The 24,110-nt window shown below is 43.8% G+C and overlaps 1 protein-coding gene across 3 annotated transcripts in view; it reads left to right on the top strand.

Annotated features, from left to right (window-relative positions):
* Positions 1-2,174: 2,174 nt before the first annotated feature.
* Positions 2,175-24,110, top strand: part of Arid3b (AT-rich interaction domain 3B) — a 47,398-nt gene continuing 25,462 nt past the window's right edge. The window contains 2 exon segments of one of the 3 annotated variants that reach the window (NM_001109001.2): positions 2,196-2,293; positions 4,726-5,324. In NM_001109001.2, the coding sequence (NP_001102471.1) occupies positions 4,797-5,324 (528 nt within the window). In that variant the 5' untranslated portion in view covers positions 2,196-2,293; positions 4,726-4,796. 3 annotated transcript variants of the gene reach the window in all.

Here is a 24,110-nt window from a genome sequence, read left to right as displayed (position 1 = left end):
ATCTCTGCTACTTACCTCTCAGTCAGCCATTAGTCTGTTGGCTGTGAGTTTGTGTTTCCTTGTTATTCTTAGTATCTCCCTTCCTATTAACCTGTTGAATTCATTCTTACCTCAGAGCATTCAAATATGGTTGTGTCCTCTGCTCGAACATTCTTTCTTTAGATATCCACTAGATGTGGCTCATCCCTATCAAGTTAGTCCCATTTTGGTTTAAGAGCTCCTTATCAATGAGTTCTTCTCCAGTATCTAAAAATAGAAGCTGCCTGACACCATTGTTTAATCTTTACCCTGCTTTGTTCTGCATAGCACTTATCTGACACTTTGTATTTTGCTTTCTCTCTCCAGAACCAGTACAGATCACTGAAGGCAGGAAATGAGTTTTATCTACTGATCAACAAATACTCAACTGAGGGCCTGACCAGGCATGTGCAAGGAATTTGGTGTTTTTGATTGCATAATTTAAAAAAGGGAAAGACAGGATGGGAACCCATCAGAGTAGATTTCTAGATTTCAGGGTGTTCTACATTTTCTGTTACTTATATGGTAAGGTGATCAGGAGAAGTGGTGTGTGAATACAGAGTCAGAGATTCACAGAGATAGTGAGGATCACACTGAGTACAAGAATGAACTTTGAAGCCACTGCTTAGAATTCATTTTAAGTGGACAATTTAATTTCAATCTGTTCAATTAGATCATTTTCCATGACAAGATAAAAGAATGAAAATTATGTAAGTCTCTTCCGTGTCTCTAGAGGTCTTAGTTGAGGAAAAGGAATATCAGTGTGGGATTGAAAGATTGGGATTGTAATGATGTGCCATTGAATTCTAGATAAGAAGAAAGTAGAGGTTATTATGTATGAAATAAGAAAGAGGCTTTCAGCAGATTGGAATTTCTGATGAAGTTGAGGAAGAGTTATGTTAGAATTCTTGAGCAAAAAGGGAGGAAATGGCTCAGTGCCCTCACACACACTAAAAAAGAAACGTAATTAAAAATATAAGTCTTCATCAGGAACTGAGGAGATGGATTAGTGAGTTAGGAACTTGGCACCAAAGATTAAGAGTCTAAATGTGGATATTCAACACCTAAGTAAAAAGCCAGGTGTGGTGCACATCTGCAATCCTAGTATTTCGAATGTAGAGAAAGGATTCTGGAGCTTGATGGTCAACTACTCTTGCTAAATAGGTGAGCTACCTTTTATCAAGAAAAGAAGTGAGAAGAAAAGGCAAGACAGACAGACCTGGCAATAAGGTCTAGGTTTTTGCTGGGATTGGTTTAAGACCCAAAACTAAGCCGGCCGTGTGTCGACTCTGGATCAAGGACGACGGTTGGTTGGGAGAAAGTTAAAGCAAGGAGGTACATGCATACATTGACAGATGTTCCCCAGAGTCAAGAGCCTCTTGTATAAGCGGTGCCAGGATTCTTTGGAACCTGGAGAAAGAAAATACTAACCCCTGTGACTGGGGTGGGGTTAGGGATGGATGGAGGTGGTGTTCCAGGACAGGAAAATTTCAATCCAAAAGGTGAAGTTTAGAAAAATAACTAGGGGGGTTGGGGATTTAGCTCAGTTGGTAGAGCGCTTGCCTAGGAAGCGCAAGGCCCTGGGTTCGGTCCCCAGCTCCGAAAAAAAGAACCAAAAAAAAAAAAAAAAAAAAAAAAAGACTAGAAAAATAACTAGGGGCTGGGGATTTAGCTCAGTGGTAGAGCGCTTACCTAGGAAGCGCAAGGCCCGGGGTTCGGTCCCCAGCTCCGAAAAAAAGAACCAAAAAAAAATAACTAATAAAAAGTGGGAATGCTTGATGAAGACTGGCTGAAAGATAACACTATTTACTCCTTTCTTTCACTTATTGCAAGCAACTCACAACCCCCGCAGCAAGAAAACAGTGTATGTTGTACTCAGCCCTGTTCAACTCCCCGCGAAAGCGCTCACACCGGAACTCCTCTGTGTCTGTGCTCTCTCATTGGCTAAAGACTCCGCCCGCCTTAAATAGTTTCCGCCCAGCTTCAACCAGAGGGCGGTCTCTAGGAGTCACTTCCGCCTCGCACTACCCACCCACCCCCACCTCGTTCCCTTTTTAGCTGCTTCCGGCCTCGGGCCCCGCCCCCTCACTGGGACCCCGCCCCTACTGCCCCTCCCCCGCCCCGGGCTGACGGCCCGGCCCCGCGGCACCGCTTCCGGTGCGGGCCCCGCCCCGGCTGTGGCCCCCAGCTGCGGAGGAGTCGGAGGCTCAGCTGCTACTTTGGGGTCTGAGCGGCCGCCTCCTCCCTATCCGCGAGCCCGGAACGCTGCACATAGGTGAGCGGCGCGGGTCTTGGTTCTTTCTGCCGCGGCGGGAGCGGGGCTGTGGCAGGTGGAGGGGACCGAAATGGGAGCCGAGGCAGGTGTGTAGGGGAGACGCGGGCCAGTGAAGCCGGGGTCCGCTGAGAAAAAGTGAGAGCACCGGGAGAATCCTCCCGGTGCCCAGAGGAGTGATTTGAGATAAAGAGATGGGAAAGGTAAGGGACCCCTCCTCCCGCCCCCGGGCAACCGCAGAGCGAGCTTTGATGGAGTAATTGAAGAAGAGCCGGGAGATCGGCAGAGGGGGCTTAGTGGAAGTAAAAGTGATAGGCTCCATTGGGTGGGAGGCAAAGAATGGAAAGAGGGCTCGAAGAGGGTCGGGGACAGAGCAGCTAGAAACTAAGGTAAGGGAAATGGTCAGCAAGGCCGGGCTCAAGCGGCAAGCAGTCCGTTGCTCTCGGTTTGGAGGTCCCGGGAGTTTAGAGAACATGAGCGAAGGATGGAGGGATGAAGTGCTTTAGATTTCTGAGACGTAAATTCTCTAGATGTTAGTAGTATTGTTTTGAATCATTGGCTGCTTAGGGATTGGGATGAGATGGACTCTGTGCGGGAGAATGCCAATTGGGTTGTAAAAGGGAGTCATCTCTGTCTTAATAAAGACGCTATCAGACATCCCCCTCCCCTGCTGAGGACAGCCTACTGAGAAGATGGTGCCAACCAGAAAAGAAGCAGTTGTATAATGACTGGCCGGAGTTGGTTGAAATATTCCAGTTGTGTTGTTTAGCTTTAATGATTATACGAATATTTCTAAATGACCAGTGAATTGCTTGTTATTCTTTTGTGTGCGTTGTTTCGGTATTTTTGTCCCCGAAGTGGTTTTTATTTTAAATGAACACTTTTGCCAACTTTCAGGCTTCCCTACAGTGTAAGATCTAAAGCAGAAAGAAAGTATTGCTGCGGGCATAACTTATACTTTCCAAACTGCTCAGAGGAAGTACAGGCAGTAGGAGGCGAATTGGAATTTGAGTCTTTTATCCGCCTATGAAAGCTACAACCAAATGCTTCTAAGAAACAAAATGAGATTTGTCTAGCATGACTCTGGTTGTTTTTTGAACCTCCCCCCCCCCCAGCTTTAAAAAAAATCGAACTTCTTAAACATGTAAAAATTTATAAATCAAAGCCATTTTTTTTTCTTGTTAGAGATTACTTCCCCCATGAATTTTTGAAGATGGTAGAGGTTTCATTTTCCTATCTTCCAACTCAATCCTAAAACACTGAGACAATGCGAATATCAAGTCCCAACCTGCGCGGTGCAGCTTCCCCTTTCATGTGGCAACAGAATTGCACACCCTGTTGCCAGTTCTCTTCACCCTAAGATTTGCTCTGAGGAGGACTTGTGAGAAAATATAACTTAAGTGAGGTGGGGTGAAGGGGGAGCCTGGGAAGGGTTAGAGGTGGAAGGGTGTGAAAGGGATTTGTGTTTGGAGACAGTGGTAAGAATGCAGATAAACCTGCCCCCAGGATACTTTGGGACTGGAAGCCTTTTCTCACTGTACTCATAGAATAAATATAGAAGAAGTGAATCAGAAAGAAAGAGGATGTGAGGAGATTTATTTGTGGTTTATAAAAAAAGAAACATTAACTTATTTAGACAATATTGGTCCCTGTTTCAAATTAATTAACTTTAAAATCTCCAGAGGAATTTCCCCCCCCTGTTTGTTTTTGAGTGAAGCTTGCAATTTGAGACTCACCTCCTCCTGGCATGTTTCTTTCTTTCATGTTGTTGAAACCGGATTCTTTTGGAGGCTATAATGTCCACTTAGCCTGGTTCAGTCCACTCAACAAGCTGCCCTGCAATTTGATCTGGGAAATTTGTGAAGTTTAAACCGAGAGCGCTTTGCTTGGTCTTGCTTTTTTCCATCTGAAGAGTCATTCTGTCTGCCTGCTATGACTCTGTCTACCCTAAGTAGTAATCTTCTCCAGAGGGCCTGGGAATATAGGCCATTTTCTTTTCTTCTGCAGTCGGGCCACTCTGTGCCTTCGTTAACTGCAATTTTCATAGTTATTGCTAGTTTCACAGTTCAGACTCTTGTACCGTGCAAGCCTAGTAGTTAAATGCTTGATAACATAGAGAGTAAGAGAGGAGAACTCAGTTATCAGCAGACTTAAATTTATCTTCTGGATTTTATTTAAAAAGAAAAAAAATGCTCAGATCTGCCGCTACTGAGATTTGCACACACCCAGCTTCCCCTCTTAGAGCCTGTTCTCTTTATAATTTTCCCTCCTTACCCTCCAAACCCATAGGACTTACTCATCCTGAAAGTCAGGTTTAGGAACATTTAATATTCAGAACTTTACTGGAGAAAAGAAAATCTTTTATACCTGTTTTACATAGTATTTTTCCCCTCCTCTTCCTCTCTTGTGGTTTTGGTTACTCACTTAAAATATAGAGCCAGTGTGCCTGCTGGGCTGTGCCCAGGTTGAGAGCCATGCCAGTCTGTGGGTGAAGCCTGAGACAGTAATGGAGCCTCTGCAGCAGCAGCAAAAGCAGCCACAGCAGACTCCGCTACAGATGGATGCCAGAGAGAAGCAGGGATCACACACAAGAGAAGCACAGTTCCTGTATGCCCCAAAACTAGGCACGCAGCCTGCTCTCCTTTCCGTCACACCGGGGAGACCTTCTGGTAGTCCCGTTCTGGGTCCCTTAGGCAGAGTTCTACCAGCCACACCGGCGGCTCGAGTGTCTGAGCAGAGCAACGTGAACTCTGAGCCTGAGGAAGAGGAAGGAGGTCTGGAAGATGAAGATGGAGATGATGATGTTACAGAGGTGGCTGAAAAAGAGGCCCAGGCTGCTTCCAAATATTTCCACATGCAAAAAGCAACTCGCCAAGAACCCAGAGCAGCACCCATGTCCAGTCTGCTTCCAGCACCTGGGCTCCCACCACAGGGACAAACTAAAGAAGACCATACCAAAGATGCTTCCAAGGCCCCACCTTCTGTGCCCACGGCTGGGCAGCCGAGCTGGAATCTGGATGAGCAGCTTAAGCAGGTCAGTCTCTCTGCTGTGAGAACCCGTTTCTCCTACCTATAGGCCAGCTACAGAGGGTGCAGGATGAGTACGAACTGAAACTCTATGCCTTCTCACCCCACCTTGCTGACCTAGATATGAAAAAAGTGAAGTTTTTCTCAGCATTTGTTTTCTTGAACTGAGGGTGTTGTTCCATGATAGCATAAGGCCCTACATTTAATTTCTAGGACCAGAAAAAGTTAAGCGATGTTTGTTTGTTTGTTTTTTCATTAAAGCGGTAGAGTATATAAGTTAATGTAGTCTGTTCCAATTTGCTGTTAAAGACTCTCTCCTTTACTTTTTTTTTTTTTTCTTTTTTTCTTTTTTCGGAGCTGGGGACCGAACCCAGGGCCTTGCGCTTGCTAGGCAAGCGCTCTACCACTGAGCTAAATCCCCAACCCCCTCTCCTTTACTTTTTTAAAGGAAGAACGAGGGGGTGACTATGTTTCATTAGAACCATATAAAAACCAAAGTGATTAGCTCCACCTGTAATTCCACATTCAGGAGGTAGAGGAAGAAGAGGCTCACCATGAGTTTTAGAGTGAACCCTGTCTCAAAAACAAGAAGATGATAACAATAATAGTAATAATAAAATAAAAGAATTGGGTGTGGTGGTACACATTTTTAACCGCGGTACTCAGTAGACAGAGGCAAACAGATCTCCGTGAGTTCAAAGCCAGCCTTGTCTGCATACTGAGTTCCAGGCCAGTTAGGGCTTTATAGTGAGACCTTGTCTAAAAGAATTTAAATAATAAAGTTCATGATTCTAGTTAGTTTTCTAGTGAGAATGTAGAACCATTTTCTCTAAGAGTTTCTTAGCTCCATGCAAACCCAGGGTCATGTTCTTTTGTTTTGAAGTTGAAGATAACTACCTACAAGCAGTTTCTGTGTATTTCTCAAGAGTCTTGTAGACATGATTTTGTTTTATTGTTATATTATCTGATTAGAAAGATGGAAGGGAGATCCTAGAATTCCCTTTTTACCTATAGAAAGTTGAAATTAGTTCCAAACCAGATTTCCCATCAGAGTCAAGTGTGGGGAGTTTACTTGTTTCTTTGGGAGGGTGGGGCTAGAGGTGCTGGGACGAGAGCCTCCAGCATGCTAGGAAGACAACAGTGGAGTCCTAACCGTGGATTATTTTGGAGGGTGGAGCCTTGGGAATCTCTTCTCAACTAAGTCATTGTCTTCATAATTTGTGAGCTACACGACAGTTTTTCTCTATTCAAAGTATGAGAGTAATGACAAATTGTTCCAGGGTGAGTGGTTGGCACTATAGACAGGACATTCATGATAAGGCCATTAGTACCTGATATTCTGAGCTCACAGGTTCACAGTGTCCAGTGGTGCTACCTAGTAGCCATCTGTAAAGAGCTGTGGCTCACAAAAGGGCACCTGGGAACTCATAATTAAAAAGGTCCTTTGGAGGCTGAAAAATCAGACATTGTTTCCTCAAGGAGCCCTGTGCAGTTTACCTGAGTTTTATAACAGCAGTGTCAGCCGTAGGCTCTTTTTTTTTTCTTCCCCCCCCCCCCCCCGCCCCCAGCCGTAGGCTCTTATCCCATCCCTTTCGTGTCTATTTAGGGATCTTTTGGTAGCAATCTAAATTGTTCTGAGCTTGTGTTTTCTTAACTGGAGATTGAAAATGATGCAACTGAGTATGGCTTATATTCATAAACTCCAAATTACTAAGGCCAAGACAATTGTCATGAGCTTGAGGCCATCCAGGGGTGCAGAGTAAGTAGTAGGCCGTCCTGAGGTACAAAGTTAAAAACAGTACTGTTTTAAGAGAGTAAGCGAGCCATGTGAATGCCTGTCTGGTGCCAAGCACATGGCGGATGTGCTGTCGGAGTTGTTTTGTACAACTATCTGCCTTCCTTATCTGCATCATAAGAGGCATACCTCTGAAGCAGAGGCGGTACTGGGAGACACAGATCACTTGAGGTAGCGGCAGACCTAAGACTAGAATCAGAATCCCAGCTTCCACGACAGCAGCACCCTGGCCACCAGCCCAGATCTGCCTCCTGGCTGATTTCTTTGGTTTAGTAAAACATCTGTGAGTTGCCTTCAGCCCCTGCACTGCTGTGTGGTTGGCACAGTTCCATGGTGGCCGCTGAGTCAGCTCATAGCGGGAACCGCCCTGACAGGGCTGGGAAAGTTCAGGCCTGAGGCTGCTGCTGCCCCCGCCTTGGCAGCTGGCCAGCCTCTGTGTGTGCGGTCATTCCTAGAAAGTGCAGCCGAGCTGTGTGTGTGTGTGTGTGTGAAGAACAAGTGGAGCTCCAGAGCCTGTCTGTCTTCAGGAAGTGCAGCAGGTGTTGAGGTCAAGCCATTAGAGCTTTGAAAAAAGAGACTCTTCAGGACTGGCGTGTGCGTGCACACGTGTACCCTGTGGCAGGGCGCCCGGCCTTGCGTTCTGTATGGCAGCTGCCCGGTGGCTGCACAGATCAGGGCTCTGGAGGCTGACTGTTGGCAGCTCAAATACTCTGAGTTCGTTTAAGTTTCTGAGGCATACATACTAAATATAGACTTGTTTGGCAGAACACCTGCCAAAAAGGTTTTCACAAATGCCAGAGTAGCTAAGGTCTAATGTTTCATTCTATATTTACCTTCCTTCTGAATATAGAGGAAAACTCTGTTGGGACAGAAGGTAAGACAATTCTTGTTTCTCTTGTAGATTTAGATTTTCAGTTTGGTCTGTGAGCTTCTCTTTTGCTTTTTTGTTGTTGCTTTGTGTAAGTGCTAAATTTTTACTACATTCTGTGTGTGGGTGTGGGTGTGGGTGGGTGGGCTCATGTAGAGGTCAGAGAACAGTCAGTTCTGTTTGTCTGCTAGCATCAACTCAGGTTAGCTGGCACAGTGGCAGGTGCTTTACCAGCCTTTAAACCTGTTTTTAAAGGACTACGTAATGTGCTTGAGATTCTTTTTTAATGTTTGCAGTTACGCTTTGGACGGAAGACTAAAAGTGCGGCTTTGAGAGAGAGCCTGTAAAAACCATCAGCCCTGCCTGCAGACTGGTTGGTTGAGAGCGGCTGGTTTTGTTCTTCAGCCTTTTGTTCTTTAAGTAATTAGCTTCTGGAGAGTAGAAGTTAAGTAGCACTTGCTCCAGCAACAATTCAAAGACCTTTTGCAGTTGACACAAGATCTTAATTGTTAATGAGTTATAGTAGTATCCCTTATTCTAAACCGGGTTTGGGCAGAGTCTTTGTGCCAGGGCTGTCTGCTACAGGCATGCCTCCCTCAGGGAGCCTAGCAGTGGTGCTGCAGCAACCCCAACCTCAAGGAAGGGCTGGAAGTGGGAAGTAATAACTCCTCCCCAAGTCAGCTCACACGCTTCCCAGGCTGCTCTGTGATGCAAATACTCTAAAACAGATTATTTTCCAAACATTCATATACATACCAAAGTAGAAGAGGCTCCCCCTCCTCCTTACAGCATAGTGGAGAATCCTCAGAAAGTGTTTTACAGGAGTCAGTGAGGGCTGGGCAGGCATTTGCAAACTGAAAACCTTCAGAGTGGTAACTTATCCTCTGTTTGTTTCTGGAATCCTGTTCTTATAGCACATAGAATCTCGGATTCTCTTCTCAAGGCAAGCCTTGCAAAATATTTGCTTCTCAAGGCCTGGTTCGTTTTCTGACACCAGGGTGATGGGAAGATGGATAACACTATGGAACCTAGCATTCTAAAACGGGCAGATTTCTATGGGCAGAGTAAATAATTGTAAAACAAGACAACAAAGAACTGAATGTCCCTTTTCTCAAAGGAGATCACACAACCGACTTGGGGGGATGGGGGGTTGCTGCCTTTAGGGGTGGTCTTCTGCTGCCTGGACAGTGGGTGTTTCGGCAATACAGGCTTTGTCTAGAGCCCATTAACGGAGCCAGGCTTCCTTCCACAGAAGAGGAAGATGAGGGGTAGTTTGATAGGCATGTGGGGGCTAGAGTGTATATGGCTGGTTTTCTGCATACTTTGCCAGGCACTGTGGTTACCGTGTGTGGCTTCGCTTTGCCAGCTTAGTGCAAAGCACTGAGATTTACTAGGGTTTGCTGCTCAATAGAGATTGGCCTCTCCTCAACCCCTTGTGCTGTACGAGGTTTTGTTTCGAGTTGCCTTCTAGGATGGAAGAGTTTTACTTCAGAGAAGTTGCAACTGAAAAAGTCAGAACCCTTCTCCATGTTCATGCTCACCCTGAGTTGCCAGCTCCCATAACATGGAAGCTGGCTGCTGCATTTCCAGTCTCTGACAGCGCCTGGGTAGATAGAGAAGAGGCTCCAAGGCGGGAAGGACCATTAAGTTCTTCTGTGTGTACTGGCAGACAGAACGGAGTATTTCTTGAGAAGAAGCAACTTGGTTCAGAGTTTGTTTTGTTTTGTTGTAATAAACCATTGGATTTGTGGGCAGTTAATGGCACAGAAGTGGAAATTGGGCTCTAGTGGATTCAGTTAGCAGAATGCTCAAACAGGCCTTGAGCTTGACCCACAGGACACATTTCTGCAGTCCAGCATTTAGGAGGTAAAAGAAAGATCGGAATTTCAAAATAATTGTTGGCTGTGTAGTTGAGCTTGAGAGCACACACTGCTTCATGAGACTCTGTCTCAGAAACTAAGTAAATAAATTGAAAAACAAAAATCAAGGTTAGTCTTGTCTTACTATGAGAGATTAATTCCTGCTAGGTAATTAGCTTGGAGTGAGACATCGGTCTTTTTCTTCTGTTGCTCTGACAAACTGTCTCCAGGATCCGTCTCCCTGGAATGTGGACCCATCAGTAGGCCTACTGTGCTTCATACTTATTTGCTAAGTACTTCATGCAAGACATTTGCAAGGTTTTGCAAAACTTGTTTAAATTGTTGCCTAGAAAGAAAAGGGGTAGGCTCTCTCTGCTCTCTCTGTAGTGTGTCTCCAGGCCCTCAGAATCTGGACTCGTAGTCTGTCTAGAGCAGTGGCTCTCAGTAGGAGCTGATCTTTTTACTGGTCCAGCAGACACAGTGTCAAGAGATGTTGTGGTACCTGCAATCAGGAAGGAGTGCTCCTAGTAGCATCTAAAGAGAAGAGCTATGGATGCTGCTAAACATCCCATAGACTACTGGACAAGCAAAGAATTGTCTGACTGAGAGTGCTAAGGTTGAGAACCCTGCTGTCAGTGGTTTTGTCTAGGCAGAATGTAGGCTGCGCTTTCAGAGGCTGTCTTCAGCTTCCGTCTAAGTAGCTGAGGAGTTTGGGAGCCTTCACTTTTCTTCTTCCGTGCTATTTCTTCTCACTTATTTTTTGCTTTGTTTGATTTTTGAAACAAGGTCTTTCTGAGTATTACTTCTCTTTGTTTTTTTGCGTTTTTGTTTTGTTTTGTTTTCAAGACGGGGTTTCTCTGTGTAGCTGTTCCAGAACTCTCTCTATAGACCAGCGTAGCTGTGAACACAAAGATTCACCTACACAAAGATTCACCTACCCCCACGACCATACCTGGCTTCTTTCTTATCTTTTCATTTAAAAAACTTCTTTAATTTATTTGCTCATTTGCTTACTTACTTACTTACTTACTTACTTACGCGTTTACTTATGTGGAGACAAGGTCTCAGGGTGTAGCTTGAGACCTGAGAGCCTGAGACCTGCAGAGGTGCCTCTGCCTCCTGAGTGACGGGATTAAAGACATGTGCTACCACACCCGGCTTAAGTCTATTTTTGCTGTCCATTTTGAGTTTCTGGTCTTTGGTAGTCATCACAGTGAATTCGCTGTACTTGCGAGAGGGTTGGGATCTAGAACTTGACGTACCTTATTTGGCTCTTAAGCCCAGGAGCCCTGTGATATTTATGATCTATGATCTTTACGGCAGCTTACTGAGATGTGATTGTGAGCAGCAGGAAGTGTGGCTCTGGGTCACTTGATTGTCGCAGTGCTTTTCATAAACACTCTCACCATGTGTACTTCACCAGTGCAGACATCTGCTCCTGAGGGATGGTATCTTCTCCGCCATCCTTGGGGTCGTTTATAGATGCTAGCTATAAGGCGGAAGAAAAATAGAAATGTGAAAGATCTTTGCAAAATGCACATAATGTTCAAAGTGAGGTTGAATTGTCACTAATTCCTAGATACTGAAGGCTCTAATTTTCAGTCCTTACTGCCTTCGTAGATAAGATGCTCAGTAAATCCTAGTCGATACTTGAGGACAATTCCCTGAGGTTCTCTAGAGCCATGGCCAAGCACAAGTATTCTAGAGACCTCTCAGGCTATGGAAACATAAACCATGGTACGTTGCGGTGCTTTTCATGTTAGCGTAGGGATCTGTGAGTGTTACATAAGTGGTTGCTGACTTTGGTTCTTATCCCTCAAAGACTAATCCCTCTGCATGTGTTTCAGGTCCCACTTTCTCCTAGATTTTAGGGGCTTGCTCCTTCCATGAAGCCCTCTGTTTTCTGACTCTTTAGACTCCTCTCTTCTGAATCGTTCTCTGCAATTAAACATCTCTCAAACTTAAAAAAAATACGGTAGCCTTCAAATCCACATATCACGTGATTGTTAAGAAAACATGAGTTTGCTTTTTAAAGAAGCTCTGGACTGTGCATGTCCCCATTAATGGTTTCTCAGAGGACTTGGACATCTTACTTTTCATTTTGTCACCCTTGCCATTGTACTCAAATGCTTGCTAAATTTTCTTTTTTTCTTTTTTTTTTGGGGGGGGGGGTTCTTTTTTTTGGAGCTGGGGACCGAACCCAGGGCCTTGCGCTTCCTAGGCAAGCGCTCTACCACTGAGCTAAATCCCCAACCCCTTTGCTAAATTTTCTAATGGCCTCCATGTTACCTAGTCTGGGCTTCCCTGACCTCATTTGATATTTGAGAAGAGGGCGGGATAGGAGTAACCATTCCCTTCTTGGAATATTCTGTTCTTCCTGCTTATTTTTCTTTTTTCTTTTTTTTTTTCTTTTTTTTTTTCTTTTTTTTTTTTGGAGCTGGGGACCGAACCTAGGGCCTTGTGCTTGCTAGGCAAGCACTCTACCACTGAGCTAAATCCCCAACCCCCTTATTTTTCCTTTATCCCTGTAATCTTTCTTTTCACCTAGTTCAGTTCTCCAGGTCTCACTCCAAGCTGCCTTCTCTTATGTCAACCTCGGGAGGCTCTTTTATTTGGATTTCCAATACATGTTACTCGAATCTGTGTTTCTAGTCTGAGATCAGTGTGTATAATCCCAACTGCCTGCTTAACATTTCCATTCATATACCATTCACAACCGGTGGTAGTGTTATACATCTTTAATCCCAGCACTTGGGAGGCAGAGGCAGGAGGATCTCTGAGTTCGAGTTTGACATGATGTATAGAGTAAGTTTCAGGACAGCCAGGGCTTTACAGAGAAACCCTGTCTCGAAATACCAAGATAGATAGATAGATAGATAGATAGATAGATAGATAGATAGATAGATAGATAGATAGACAGACAGACAGACAGACAGACTGACTACTCAAATTTAATACATGGAAAACAACTAAAAGCAATTTTTTAAGGAACAGGACTCGAGTGTGGAGGAACCCAGGCTGTTCACTAGCTTGCTCTATAGCTGAAGCTGCTCTTGAACTCTGGATCCTCCTGCATCCACTCCACGTTCTGGTAAACCTGAACTCTTAGTTGATTCTCTCCCCAGTAGTCATTTTCTCTTTGACTTTTCTTCTCTGAGGAATGTCCTTGCCAGGCACTTAGAGCTGGGTTATTTCATACCTGCCTTCTGTCACTCCTTGTTTCTAGCCCACTACCAAAGCCCGTCAGTCTTATCATCTGAATATCTGACTCCTGCCACTTGTCCAGCCTCACCAAGTCTGCTCACCCACTTTAATCCACTCTCCACAGCCAGTAGTGATCGTCTAAGATCCAAGGCAGGGTGTGTCGCTGCTTTAATCCCCTGCACATATGCCGGGTGTCCTAATTATAGAATTTAGAATCTGCATGATCTAAGGCCCGCTCACCATCTCTAGCCTTGACCGTAGTAATCCCTTGTCTTGTCACTCTGAACACTGTGACCTTTGCTCGTGCGGATCATCCTGATTGAGCAGCCCTGCCCAGGCTCTTTGTCTCCCCAGGTCTCCATGACTGTCATTTACTCAGACATGGTCATGTCCTCACCCTCAGTGCAGGATCAGGTTCTCTCTCTATCCTGCCATTGAACGTTATGGTTGATGTCTAGTTCTTTGACTAGAATAATGGTTCCCACCTTCCTAATGCTGTGACCCTTTAATATAGTTAGTTCCTCATATTGTGGTTAACCCCTAACCATAAAATTATTTTGTTGCTTCTTCATAACTATAATTTTGCTATTGTTATGAGTCGCAATGTAAATATCTGATATGCAGGATATCTGATATGAGACCCCTGTGAAAGGGTCCTTTGACTTCCAGTTCAAGACCCACAGGCTGAGAACCACTGCACCAGCAGGTCGGCTCCAAGAGCTCAGGAGCTCACTTCCTTTGTATCCCAGGAGCAGGCACTCGATGTTCTGCTACTTCTACTTTGGTTTAATGTACTCTGCTTTTATGTCACTGATTTCATTTTGTGCATGGTGGCGATGTTAGCCTCAATTGCTCTAAACCTATTTTAAAAACTATTATTAGATTATTTTCTGTGTCGGGGGAGTGGGCACATGGAGAGACCATAGGGCAACCTGTGGGAATTGGTTCTTACCTTCCATTGTGTGTGTTTTAAATACTAGTGAGGTCATCAGGTTCAGAGGCCATCCTGCCAGCTACACATTTGTTTTGAAATAGACCATTTATTCAAAGAGTTATTATAGCAAAATTAAGCCAAAGGTCCCGTGATAATCCCTCCTTCTTGGCCTTCATCACTGTCTTGAATCAGAGAGTACGTTTATTATAAACAAGGAAACTACACTGACAGATTATCATCACTGAGTCTATAGTTTACATTAGGGTGAGTTCTTTTTAAAGAAATTATTACAAAATAGATTTTATGACATAACTTTATGTGCAGGGGTGGGGTGTTCTGAATATGTGCATCCCATGGTAAGTAAGTGAAGGTCAGAGGGGATCACTTAGTGGAGAGCTCTCACTGTATCAAACCCAGTCATTAGGCTTGGCGGTGACCACGTTTACTCTGAGCTATCTTGCCTGCCTTTGGGATGCATTCCTATTGTACATTCTGTGGGTTTAACAATGACATGTATCCCCCACAATACAGAGCAACTCTGCTGCCCTAGAAATCCCGTGTGTTCCACTGTTTCATCCCTCCTTCTCTGCCAGCTGCTGACCAGCCCTTTTTCATGAAGTTGATAGGTATGACCTGCTGATCTTACTTACATTGTCAGCAAATACATCTTAGGCAATAAATAGTTTTGGTGAATCTATCTTATTTTTGTTATATTCTGCAAATTTTCATTATTAGTTATTGATTGATTGACCAGGCTGAACTATATTTCAGCTCTTGCTGGAAATTATTACATATTATAATTTCAGTTGTAATTGCTTCTTCAACTGAGATTGTATAAAGTGGTTTTTATTTCCATATCTGAGAGTTTTATCTTTTGGAATATTAATCCATAGCTTAATCAGATTGAGGTTGGAGAGCTAGTGTGATTGGTTGGCTGGTTGTGACAGAGTCTCGCATGTCACAAGCTAGCCTGCAACTTGCCATGTAACCGAGTATCATTTGGAACCTTTGACCCTCCTGCCTGGACTTGCTGAGCATGGAGACCACAGGCAGCCTCCCTGTGCCCAGTGTTTGTGGCGCTGGTAATTGAACCCAAACTAGGAGTGCTTCCCCAATTGAGTTACATCTCTGGCCCTTGAAAACTAGAATGCTTTTGAGTGTCTAGAAGAATGTTCTCTGTCTTAATCTTATGTATGATTAGTTTCTACGAATGCCCTTGAAAACAATGTGTATTCTCTACTTGATAGATGTCGTGTTACCTGTGTCTGTTGGATTGCATTTGTTATTTTGAGTACTTAAGTATTCTGAGTTTTTTGTATGATTAGGTTCTAGGACTTAATTAAAATATTCGAAAACAAAATTAGCTGGGTTTTTTTGTTAGTATTTGGCTATTGAGATAGATACAAGTAGATTTCTCGTTTCTTTTACAGTTCATGCATGCCAGGCAAGTGCTGTACCACTGAGCTACAGCCCGAGTCTCACACATGGATCTGTTTCCACTCTCTTGTTTTGATTTAATTTAAGCATGCTCCTCTTTTGTTTTTCTCCAATCCTGTCTTCATTTATTTTATTGTTGCCTTTATTCATTCTGTATCTCTTACGTGGTTTTAGAAACTATACTTCCTATTTCCGTTCTGTTATGGATTACTCTGTTTGCTTGTCTGTTTTTTGAGCTGTGGGTCTCCCTCTGTTGCCTAGATTGGCCTCCACCTCCCAGGCTTGAGTCATGCTCTTGCCTTAGCCGCCCAAGTAGCTGAGATGACAGGTATTTTAAAAATTATATTTATTTAGAGTGTGTGTACAAGTACATGCCGTGCTGTGCATATGGAAGTCCGAGGTCAACTTGTAGGATTCATCTCTCCCTTTCCACCATGTAACTGAGGTTGTCAGGCTGGACAGCAAGCACTTATACCCGCTGAGCCTCGGAGTTTTTACTGGTTACTTCTAGATTGTAATTTGTACCCTTTATCCTTTTATCAAACCATAGCATCTAAGCAGTTCTGCTCCTAACTTCTGATGACGCTCCTGTTCCATTGGAGTCTCTTGTGCTTTATACTTGAGTCCCAGTTCATTTCCTGGCATCCCCTGGGCAGTCAGCTCCTCACACTCACCAAGTGGCCAAGTGAATTGGTGTATTTTTTTTTCCTCACCTCTACATGGTCTCTGCTCTCTAGCTTTACTTTTCTTTACCTCTTTACTAAGATTGTAAGTTTGTGATAAATTCAGCTCTGGCGGGCATGAAACATTTCTTCGTTTGTTTCTTTTGCCTTTTTAGACTTTGTCCTGAACTCTTAGATCCTGGGTCCTCGCCCTGACCATTGCTTTCTCTTCCTTAACTCTGTTTTTCTTGTTGAAGAGTGTGTTAACGAGTCTGACTGCTTATCTTTGTAAATCTTGGTTTTTAAGATTTGACTCTACTGTTTTGTGCTTGGCCATAGTATTCTAGATTTGCGCTCTTTTACCTATTTCACCCAGACTCTGTTCTGTGCCTTCAGCTAACTCGTGGTCATTTCCCCTCTTTCCACTAATTTACCCCTTGGCCATTTTTTTTTAAGTATGTGTGTGTTCAGGTGTGTGCGTGTGCGTATGTTTGAGTATGAGATTCACTGGAACACTGGCCAGTAAACCCCAGGAATTTTTCTGTCCCTACCTCCCCAATGTTGGGAACATAGCATGTGCCACCACACCTGGCATTTGTATGTGGGTTCTGGGGACCAAACTCCAGTTCCCATGCTTTCAAAGCAAGCGCTTGAAATTCTTTATATGATTTTTTGTTTTTAAGACAAGGTCTGTTTCCAGAGCTCTAGCTGTTCTGGAGCTCAGCTTTATAGACCAAGCCGGCCTCTGATTCCAAGGTTTGCACGCCTCTGCTTCCTGCGCTGGGATTAAATGTGTACACCACAAGCCCGGTTCTTGGTGAAGGGTTTAGCCAGGAATATTTGCATCTTATTGTTCAGTCTGGTACCTTTTACAGCCTTCACTTTCTCATGTTCAGTTTTCTAATTTCAAATTCTCTCTTCGGCCTTTTTTACTCCACTTTTTAAAATTAATCGGTGTATTTATAATTTTTTGACATTTAGAAATTTGCTTGTTTTAACAATTATTTGTATTCCTTTTATATATATTAAAAGCCTTTAATTTGGGGGCTGGAGAGATGGCTCAGCAGTTAAGAGCACTGGCTGCTCTCCCAGAGGACCCAGGCTCAGTTCGCAGCACACACATAGCAGCTTACAATGGTCTTTAACTCTAGTTCCAGAGAATCTGATACTCTCACATAGACACACATGTAGGCAAAACACCAATGCACATAAAATAAATCATTGGCTGGGCAGTGTGGCTCAGTCCTTTGATCCCAGCACTTAAAAGGACTGGAGAGATGGCTCAGTGGTTAAGAGCACCTACTGATCTTCTAGAGGACCTGAGTTCAATTTTTAGACAGTTCATAAGTGCACATAACTTCTACTTCTCAGGATCTGACACCCTCTTCTGGCTTCCAAGAAGCACATATATGTATGTATGTATGTATGTATGTATGTATGTATGTATGTATGTATGTGTATATATGCACACAGACACGCACATGACATACATGCTTATGTACACACCTACCACCTGTATATGGGTGACACACACCTAAATTTAAAAGAAAGTGGGGTTGGGGATTTGGCTCAGTGGTAGAGTGCTTGTCTAGCAAGCGCAAGGCCCTGGGTTCGGTCCCCAACTCCAAAAAAAAAAAAAAAAAAAGAAAGAAAAGAAAAAAGAAAGGAAGAATTTTAAAATAAGATACCTTTAATTTTTCAAACTTGAATCATAGGACTTGTTAAAACTTTTTGTTATGGAAGTTTCAAGCATACAGAAGAAGCAGGAAGACTTTCCTCAGAGTTTTTTGAAGTATCTATATTTGGCCATTCTTTTGATAGATGCTTTTGAATTTGAGTGCCTGTTTTTCCTTTGTCCTGTCCTCACTTGTGTAATTGTTCATTTCCTCCTGTGCTGCTTTGCTCTGTCTTATTTGTAAGCTCATTTTGTAGGGATTTATTTGCAAAAGACAGTCTACTTAAGGGTGTTTTGTTTTCACCTCTGCTGGCTCCTGCTTAGCAGCTTGGAAGTGTACATTTGTGCCTAGTAAGAGCCTGACTTACAGTGGTTGCTCTGGGATGACGGGAAAGTTCTGTGCTGCCTCTGACCTGGTGAGCAGTTTTATGTAGTTATCTCACTTCTGTTTCTTGACATACCTGAGACCTGCAACTTGAAGTCTAGGGTTGGGGAAAATGATTAAATTCCCAATCCTTACCCCCCCCCCCCCCCGTTAAGAACTGTAGCTGCCCTTTTCTCCCTACCCCCAAATCCCAGCATGGTAGCACATGCTTTGAATCCCAACACTCAAAAGGCAGAGGCAGGCAGATCTCTATATGTTCAAGACTAGTCTGTTCCAAATAGTGAGTTCCAACCAACTGAGGCTACCTGGTGAGATCCTGTCTGAGGAAGGAGGGAAGGAAGGAAGGAGCGAGCAAGCAAGCAAGCTTGGGAATGGGAAGATGCCCAGCAGGCAGAGGTGCTAGTTGCCTGGTGACCAAGGTCTGGCTCCCTAGGACCCATGTAGTAGAAGGAGACAAGACTCACAGCCCCCCCCCCAATAAATGCATTGAAAAGTAATAATTAAAACTAAGTTTAAGGGGCTGAAGAGATGACTCAGTGGTTAAGAGCACTCACTGCTCTTCCAGAGGACCTGAGTTCAATTCCCGGCAACCACAGTGGTGGCTCACAATCATCTGTAATGGGATATGATGCCCTCTTCTGGTGTGTCTGAAGACAGTGGTGGTGTACTCATATGCATTAAATAAATCTTTAACAAAAAACCAAAAACCAAACCAAAACAAAAAGAACCCTAAGTTTAAGAACTAGTTGGGCAGCAATAGGAATAGGGGCAAGTGTTAAAGCTGAGCCGGACCCTTGTGAGAAGTAACACTGAAACAGTCTAAAATGTGTGAGGTAGAAGTCACTTTGGGGTGGTATCTCGGTAAGTCTGTACCTTTCCAGATTTTTAAAAATCGCATATTTTGTTTGTATTTCTAACAAAAACAGGAGCCCTGTGTGTTGTTCTTCAACTGGCTTTTTTCTCAGTACTGTGGCTGTCTCTTGTGAACGCTCATGAGGCTGTGTTTATGCGTGGTTTCCTGTTTGTTTCTTTTGTAGTACTGGAGATTGAACCTGGGTTCTGGTACATGCTCGGTAGGCAAGCTGGCTCTTCAGCCCTCACTTGCCCCTCTTTCTCTTCATTCCTTGAGTCTATGCTTAGCTCTGCGTAGGAGGTGCAGACTAGGATTTCTAAAGGTTTTGTTGAGAATTGGCGGAAGTCAGTAGTTTTTCCAAATCAGACTGTCCTTTCCTTGCTAGTGGTTTCTTTCTTTCTGTGTTTTTAATAGCTAGGACTTTTGTCCTCTGACAATGACCGGCTCTAGTTCATTGACAGTACCTCCCAACATCCCTTTTGTTCTGTTTTAATGACAGATAAGGAAAGAGGAAAGTAACCTCTATGTGGTCTCACCAGGACGAGGCTGGGCAGTGAACCCTGCAAGTCTACTTACAGCCCTGTGCCCCCTTCTGCTTCATTGCAGACAGAACAGGGAAGAGGTAGAGTCGCTCAAGGTTTCATTACTTTAAAACTAACTTTATGGTCTGGAGCACAATAGAGCACTTGTCTAGGACTCACAAAGTTTTGTGTTCAGTCCCCAGCACCACATAGACTGTGTATGTGGTGTCTTAAATTCATAGAGCATAGAGAGCATAGGGTTCAGTGTCAACCTTGGCTCCTATCCACGGCCAAGATTGCTTAAGACCCTGTCTCAATAATCAATCAACTTCTATTTTTTTCACTCCAATTGTAGGAGTCATTTGGGCTCATTTAGGAAATATGGAAAACATACAAATTTATAAAGAAAAGATAACAATTAACTACAGTTGTACAATTTAGCTATACGTATAAACATTTGTGGTATTTCTTTTGTATTTTAAGGGAAAATGGCTACTATAGGTTTATTGTCTTATTTTATATACCATTTTGTGTTCTTTTATTACCTAATAGTCTGCAAAGTTTTTTATTATTTAAATAAATGCTAATGTGTCATTTGTAAAATTTAATTAATGGTGATACACACTTTTAATTCAGTACTTGGGAGTCCGAGGCAGGTGGATCTCTGTGAGTTCAAGGCTACGCTGGTCTACATAGCAAGCTCTAGGTCAGCTAGGGTTGCACAGTGAGACTCTGTCTCAATAAAATAAAATATAATTTTTAAAATTTTGAGAAATGATATCACCTTAGCCTTCGCTGGCTTCAAACTTAGAATCATTCTGCCTCTGCCTCCCAAGTACTGGGATTACAAATTTAATTCATCATGTCTGTCAAATGTATTTCAAAATATTTGAGAAGTGAAAATGACATATAGTTTAAAATGCATAAAGTAAAAGTCAGCAGGACTTTGGGGTGGTTTCTCGGTAAGTCTATACCTTTTCAGATTTTTAAAAATCATGCATTTGTATTTTTTTTTTTTTTTGGTTCTTTTTTTTGGAGCTGGGGACCGAACCCCGGGCCTTGCGCTTCCTAGGTAAGCGCTCTACCACTGAGCTAAATCCCCAGCCCCTGTATTTTTAACAAAAGCAGGAGCCCTGTGTGTTGTGCTTCAGCTTGCATTTTTCTCAGTACTGTGGCTGTCTCTCATGAATGTTCATAAGGCTGCGTTTACTCGTGGTTTCTTGTTTGTTTCCTTTAAAGTACTGAAGGTTATTAAACCTAGTTCTGGAACATGCTAGACAAGCTTCTTAATCACGAAGCTACATTTCACCCTTTACTCATGTTTCTATTGTTACTTACATCAGAGTGAAAAGTACAAAAGTGCTGATGAATAGGCACTTATGAAAACAACTGTAGATGAATTCAGAGTATAAACTTAGAGTCTAAAAAGTAAACACGAGGGGCTGGAGAGACAGACAGCTCAGTGGTTAAGAGCGCTTGCTGCTCTTGTAAGTACTGTGCCCCATGTTGGGTGGCTCACAGCCCCTTAACTCCAGCTTGTGGATCTGTCTCCCTCTGTGAGTACCTGCACGGTACCCACATATCTGTAGAGACACACACAGAAGTAAATAGTAAAGTGAACATTAACCTGGACCTGGCAGCTCATGTGTGCCGTCCCCGCATTTGGGAGCTTGAAACAGGAAAGTCGAAAGTTCTAGCCCATTCGGCTACACAAGAACCCAGACCAAACAAGCAACAAACAAGAGTAGTTTTTTAAAAACACTTATAAGCTGATGCATGATAGGTTGTTTTCTTAAATGTTTGCTTCCTGGACATTTAAATTGTGTTTCCTGAGACACGCAGAGCTGTGGCTGACCAGTCTCCTAACTCTTAGGCATTTCCCTCCTTACGTTCTAGTTGTCCTCACAGACTCTGCAGCTCTGAGTAAGCTCCAAGCCCCAGGTTTGTTGGAAGCACCGGAAGCAGCTGGGAGGTTGGGAAGGACTGGGTTCTACAGAGAGGAGCTAGGCTTTCTCCTGCCAGCCCTGCCTGGCATTGGGTCCTCTCATCACCAACTTTGTATTTTCCTGTTCCTCCTTGTTTCATAGGAACACATTTCTGGCCGGTGGTCTTGATTGTGTGGTGTGATTTTGTGCCTAGATGGAATGTAGGATCATGTCCCCTCTTTTCCTCACCCTGCCCCCTTTCTGCTGCTTAATCAGAAAAAGTGTCACTTGGCTCTCTTTCCAAGCCACTGAGTTTGAATGATCTCTGTTGCTCAGGAGGTGGGCAAGCTCTTTCTGGTTCCTGCTGAAGTTAACCTCCAGTGGAAGGTGAGCATCTGATAGTTATAATTCCAGTGCTCCCGGGGCTGGAGTGCTTTAGTTAAGAGCAGTAATCCTGATCTTATCAGTGTACTTCTAACAGTATCTGTTTTACTTCCTGGGGCTCCCCTCTCCCTTCAGGAGTCCCCTGTAATGCTGCCCCTTGCCTTCTCCGGCAGTCAGTTAAAATGGGATGAGATCCGGAGTGGTTTTCTTCCCTTCAAGCTAAGATCTAGGATAGATTTTAAACATCACACCACCAGCCAGGTCACCAGGAAAGTGGTCACATATATGGCACATAGAATACCGAGCCATGGATCTGGGCAAAAGTAGTTATGTGTTGCTTATAATGGAAAAAACGAAACAGCCATACTCAGCCTCCATACTTCAGATAGGACAATATTTCAGAACAATTGTCACCCAAGAGTTTGAGATCAGCATCTTTGAAGCCTGGTGATTTTGCTGATGACTACATCGAGGGTCAGTTCCTAGGAATTTGCCCAGATCCTTGCCTTTGGGGCCCATACCTACCAGGTTGTGGGCAGGGGATGCACTACCACTCTGTTGTTTCAGAGAATGCTCAAAATGCAAGAATCATGTTTGCACAAAGGTATTTAAGGACAGTTTTTCTCTTTTCTTTCTTTTATCTATCTTTCTTCCTTTCTTTCTTCCTTCCTTCCTTTCTTTCTTTCTTTCTTTCTTTCTTTCTTTCTTTCTTTCTTTCTGACATTTCTTATAGGTGTCAGAATGTAGAGACCCTAAGTGAAGAGTTAGCTTCACCCCTGTGCTTAACCCTAGGGAAAGGGTTAATTTTTGCCTTGAGGAGAAGTGAGGAATGGGAACTAAAATTGCTTTGGACATCTGAGCTGTGTTTTAATAAGATATTCCAGGTGGTCAAGGAGTAATCCTAAAATAGCCTAGATACTTAACTGCTTTAAAGTCAGGCTCCGGGCTCCAGGGAGGTAGGGCTCTGAGGAATGCAGGGCTGGCTCCTGAGGTCTTAGAGGCGTGGTCTGCTGGGGTTATTCCTGCCATCCCCCAATCCAAGGGAAAACAAAAGCCAAGCCTTCTTGGGTCTGGAGGCATGTGCTAATATTAGACCTTTTCCCCCCACTTGGCAATAATAAAGCCTCTGGCTTCTGCTTCTCTAACCTGGCTTTCTTCCTAGCTGTGGGACTGGTATTGTCACCCCATCCTCTAGACAGTGGTCTGTTTTCATTAGTGCTCAAAGGCTTCCTGCTTGATCCCCTGCCTGGCTTCCCTCTGTTTGCACAGGAGCATACTTCTCTCCCTTAAGAATTTAATCATCCTCTCTCATTCCTGCAGCCCAATCGGACTGATTCTCTGAGCTGGTTTTACTTCAGGAGAGTCATCTCCCCTGGTTCTGCTGCCCAGCCCTCACCCAACCCAGGATCCCAGTTGGCTTAGCCACCACCCATTGCTATGTATACAGACACTAAAAAGACATTCGATAGAGATGAAGAGTCAGACTGTTCTTTTCCTGAAGGACTAGCTGCTGTAAAGGAGTTGCTTCTATGGTGGGCTACTCTGTCCTTTCAGTGCTTTCTAAGTACTGGTCTGCATCACGAGGGGGAGGGACAGGGAGTATACAGTAGGTCAGAAGTTAATGTCAGGACTAGTGAGATGGGTCAGTGGTTAAGAACACTGCTTCCCAGCACCCACATGGCTTAGTGCCACCTGTAACTCCAGTTCCAGGGATCTGCTGCCCACTTCTCAGCTCCTAGGGCTCCTGCCCACACATGGTACATACACACATACACGTAATATTAAAATTATTTTAAAATAACTTAAAAGTTAAAGCAGGGCTGGGTGAGGTGGTGCATGCCTTTAATCCCAGCACTTTGGAGGCAGAGTCAGAGGCAGACATGTTTTATGAATTCCAGGCCAGCCTGGTCTACAGAGCACATTCCAGGCCAGGCTGTAACTGGTAAGACCCTGTTTCAAAAAAAGAAAAAAAGCTAATGTAGAAAAAAAAAATAATGCTTTTAAGAACACCATAGACAGGGGCTAGAGCCATGGCCTTGGCAGTTAATAACACTGGCTGTTCTTCCATAGACCAGAGTTTGATTCCCAGCACCCACATAGTAGCGAACAACCAGTTCTAGGGTATATGACAATCCTTTGTGACCTCCGGGGACACCAGGCATACGTGTGGTACACAGATATACATATAGGCAAAATACCCATACACATAAAGTAAAATTAAAAATCAATCTTTTAAAAAACTCAAACATAAATGGAATTTACTTTGTTTTGTTTCCTCCCACAGTGTTGGG

The sequence above is a fragment of the Rattus norvegicus genome, chromosome 8 (genome assembly GCF_021556685.1).
Source record: "Rattus norvegicus strain SHRSP/BbbUtx chromosome 8, alternate assembly SHRSP_T2T, whole genome shotgun sequence".
Lineage (NCBI taxonomy): Eukaryota > Metazoa > Chordata > Mammalia > Rodentia > Muridae > Rattus > Rattus norvegicus.
This window is presented reverse-complemented; position numbering and strand designations above follow the sequence as displayed.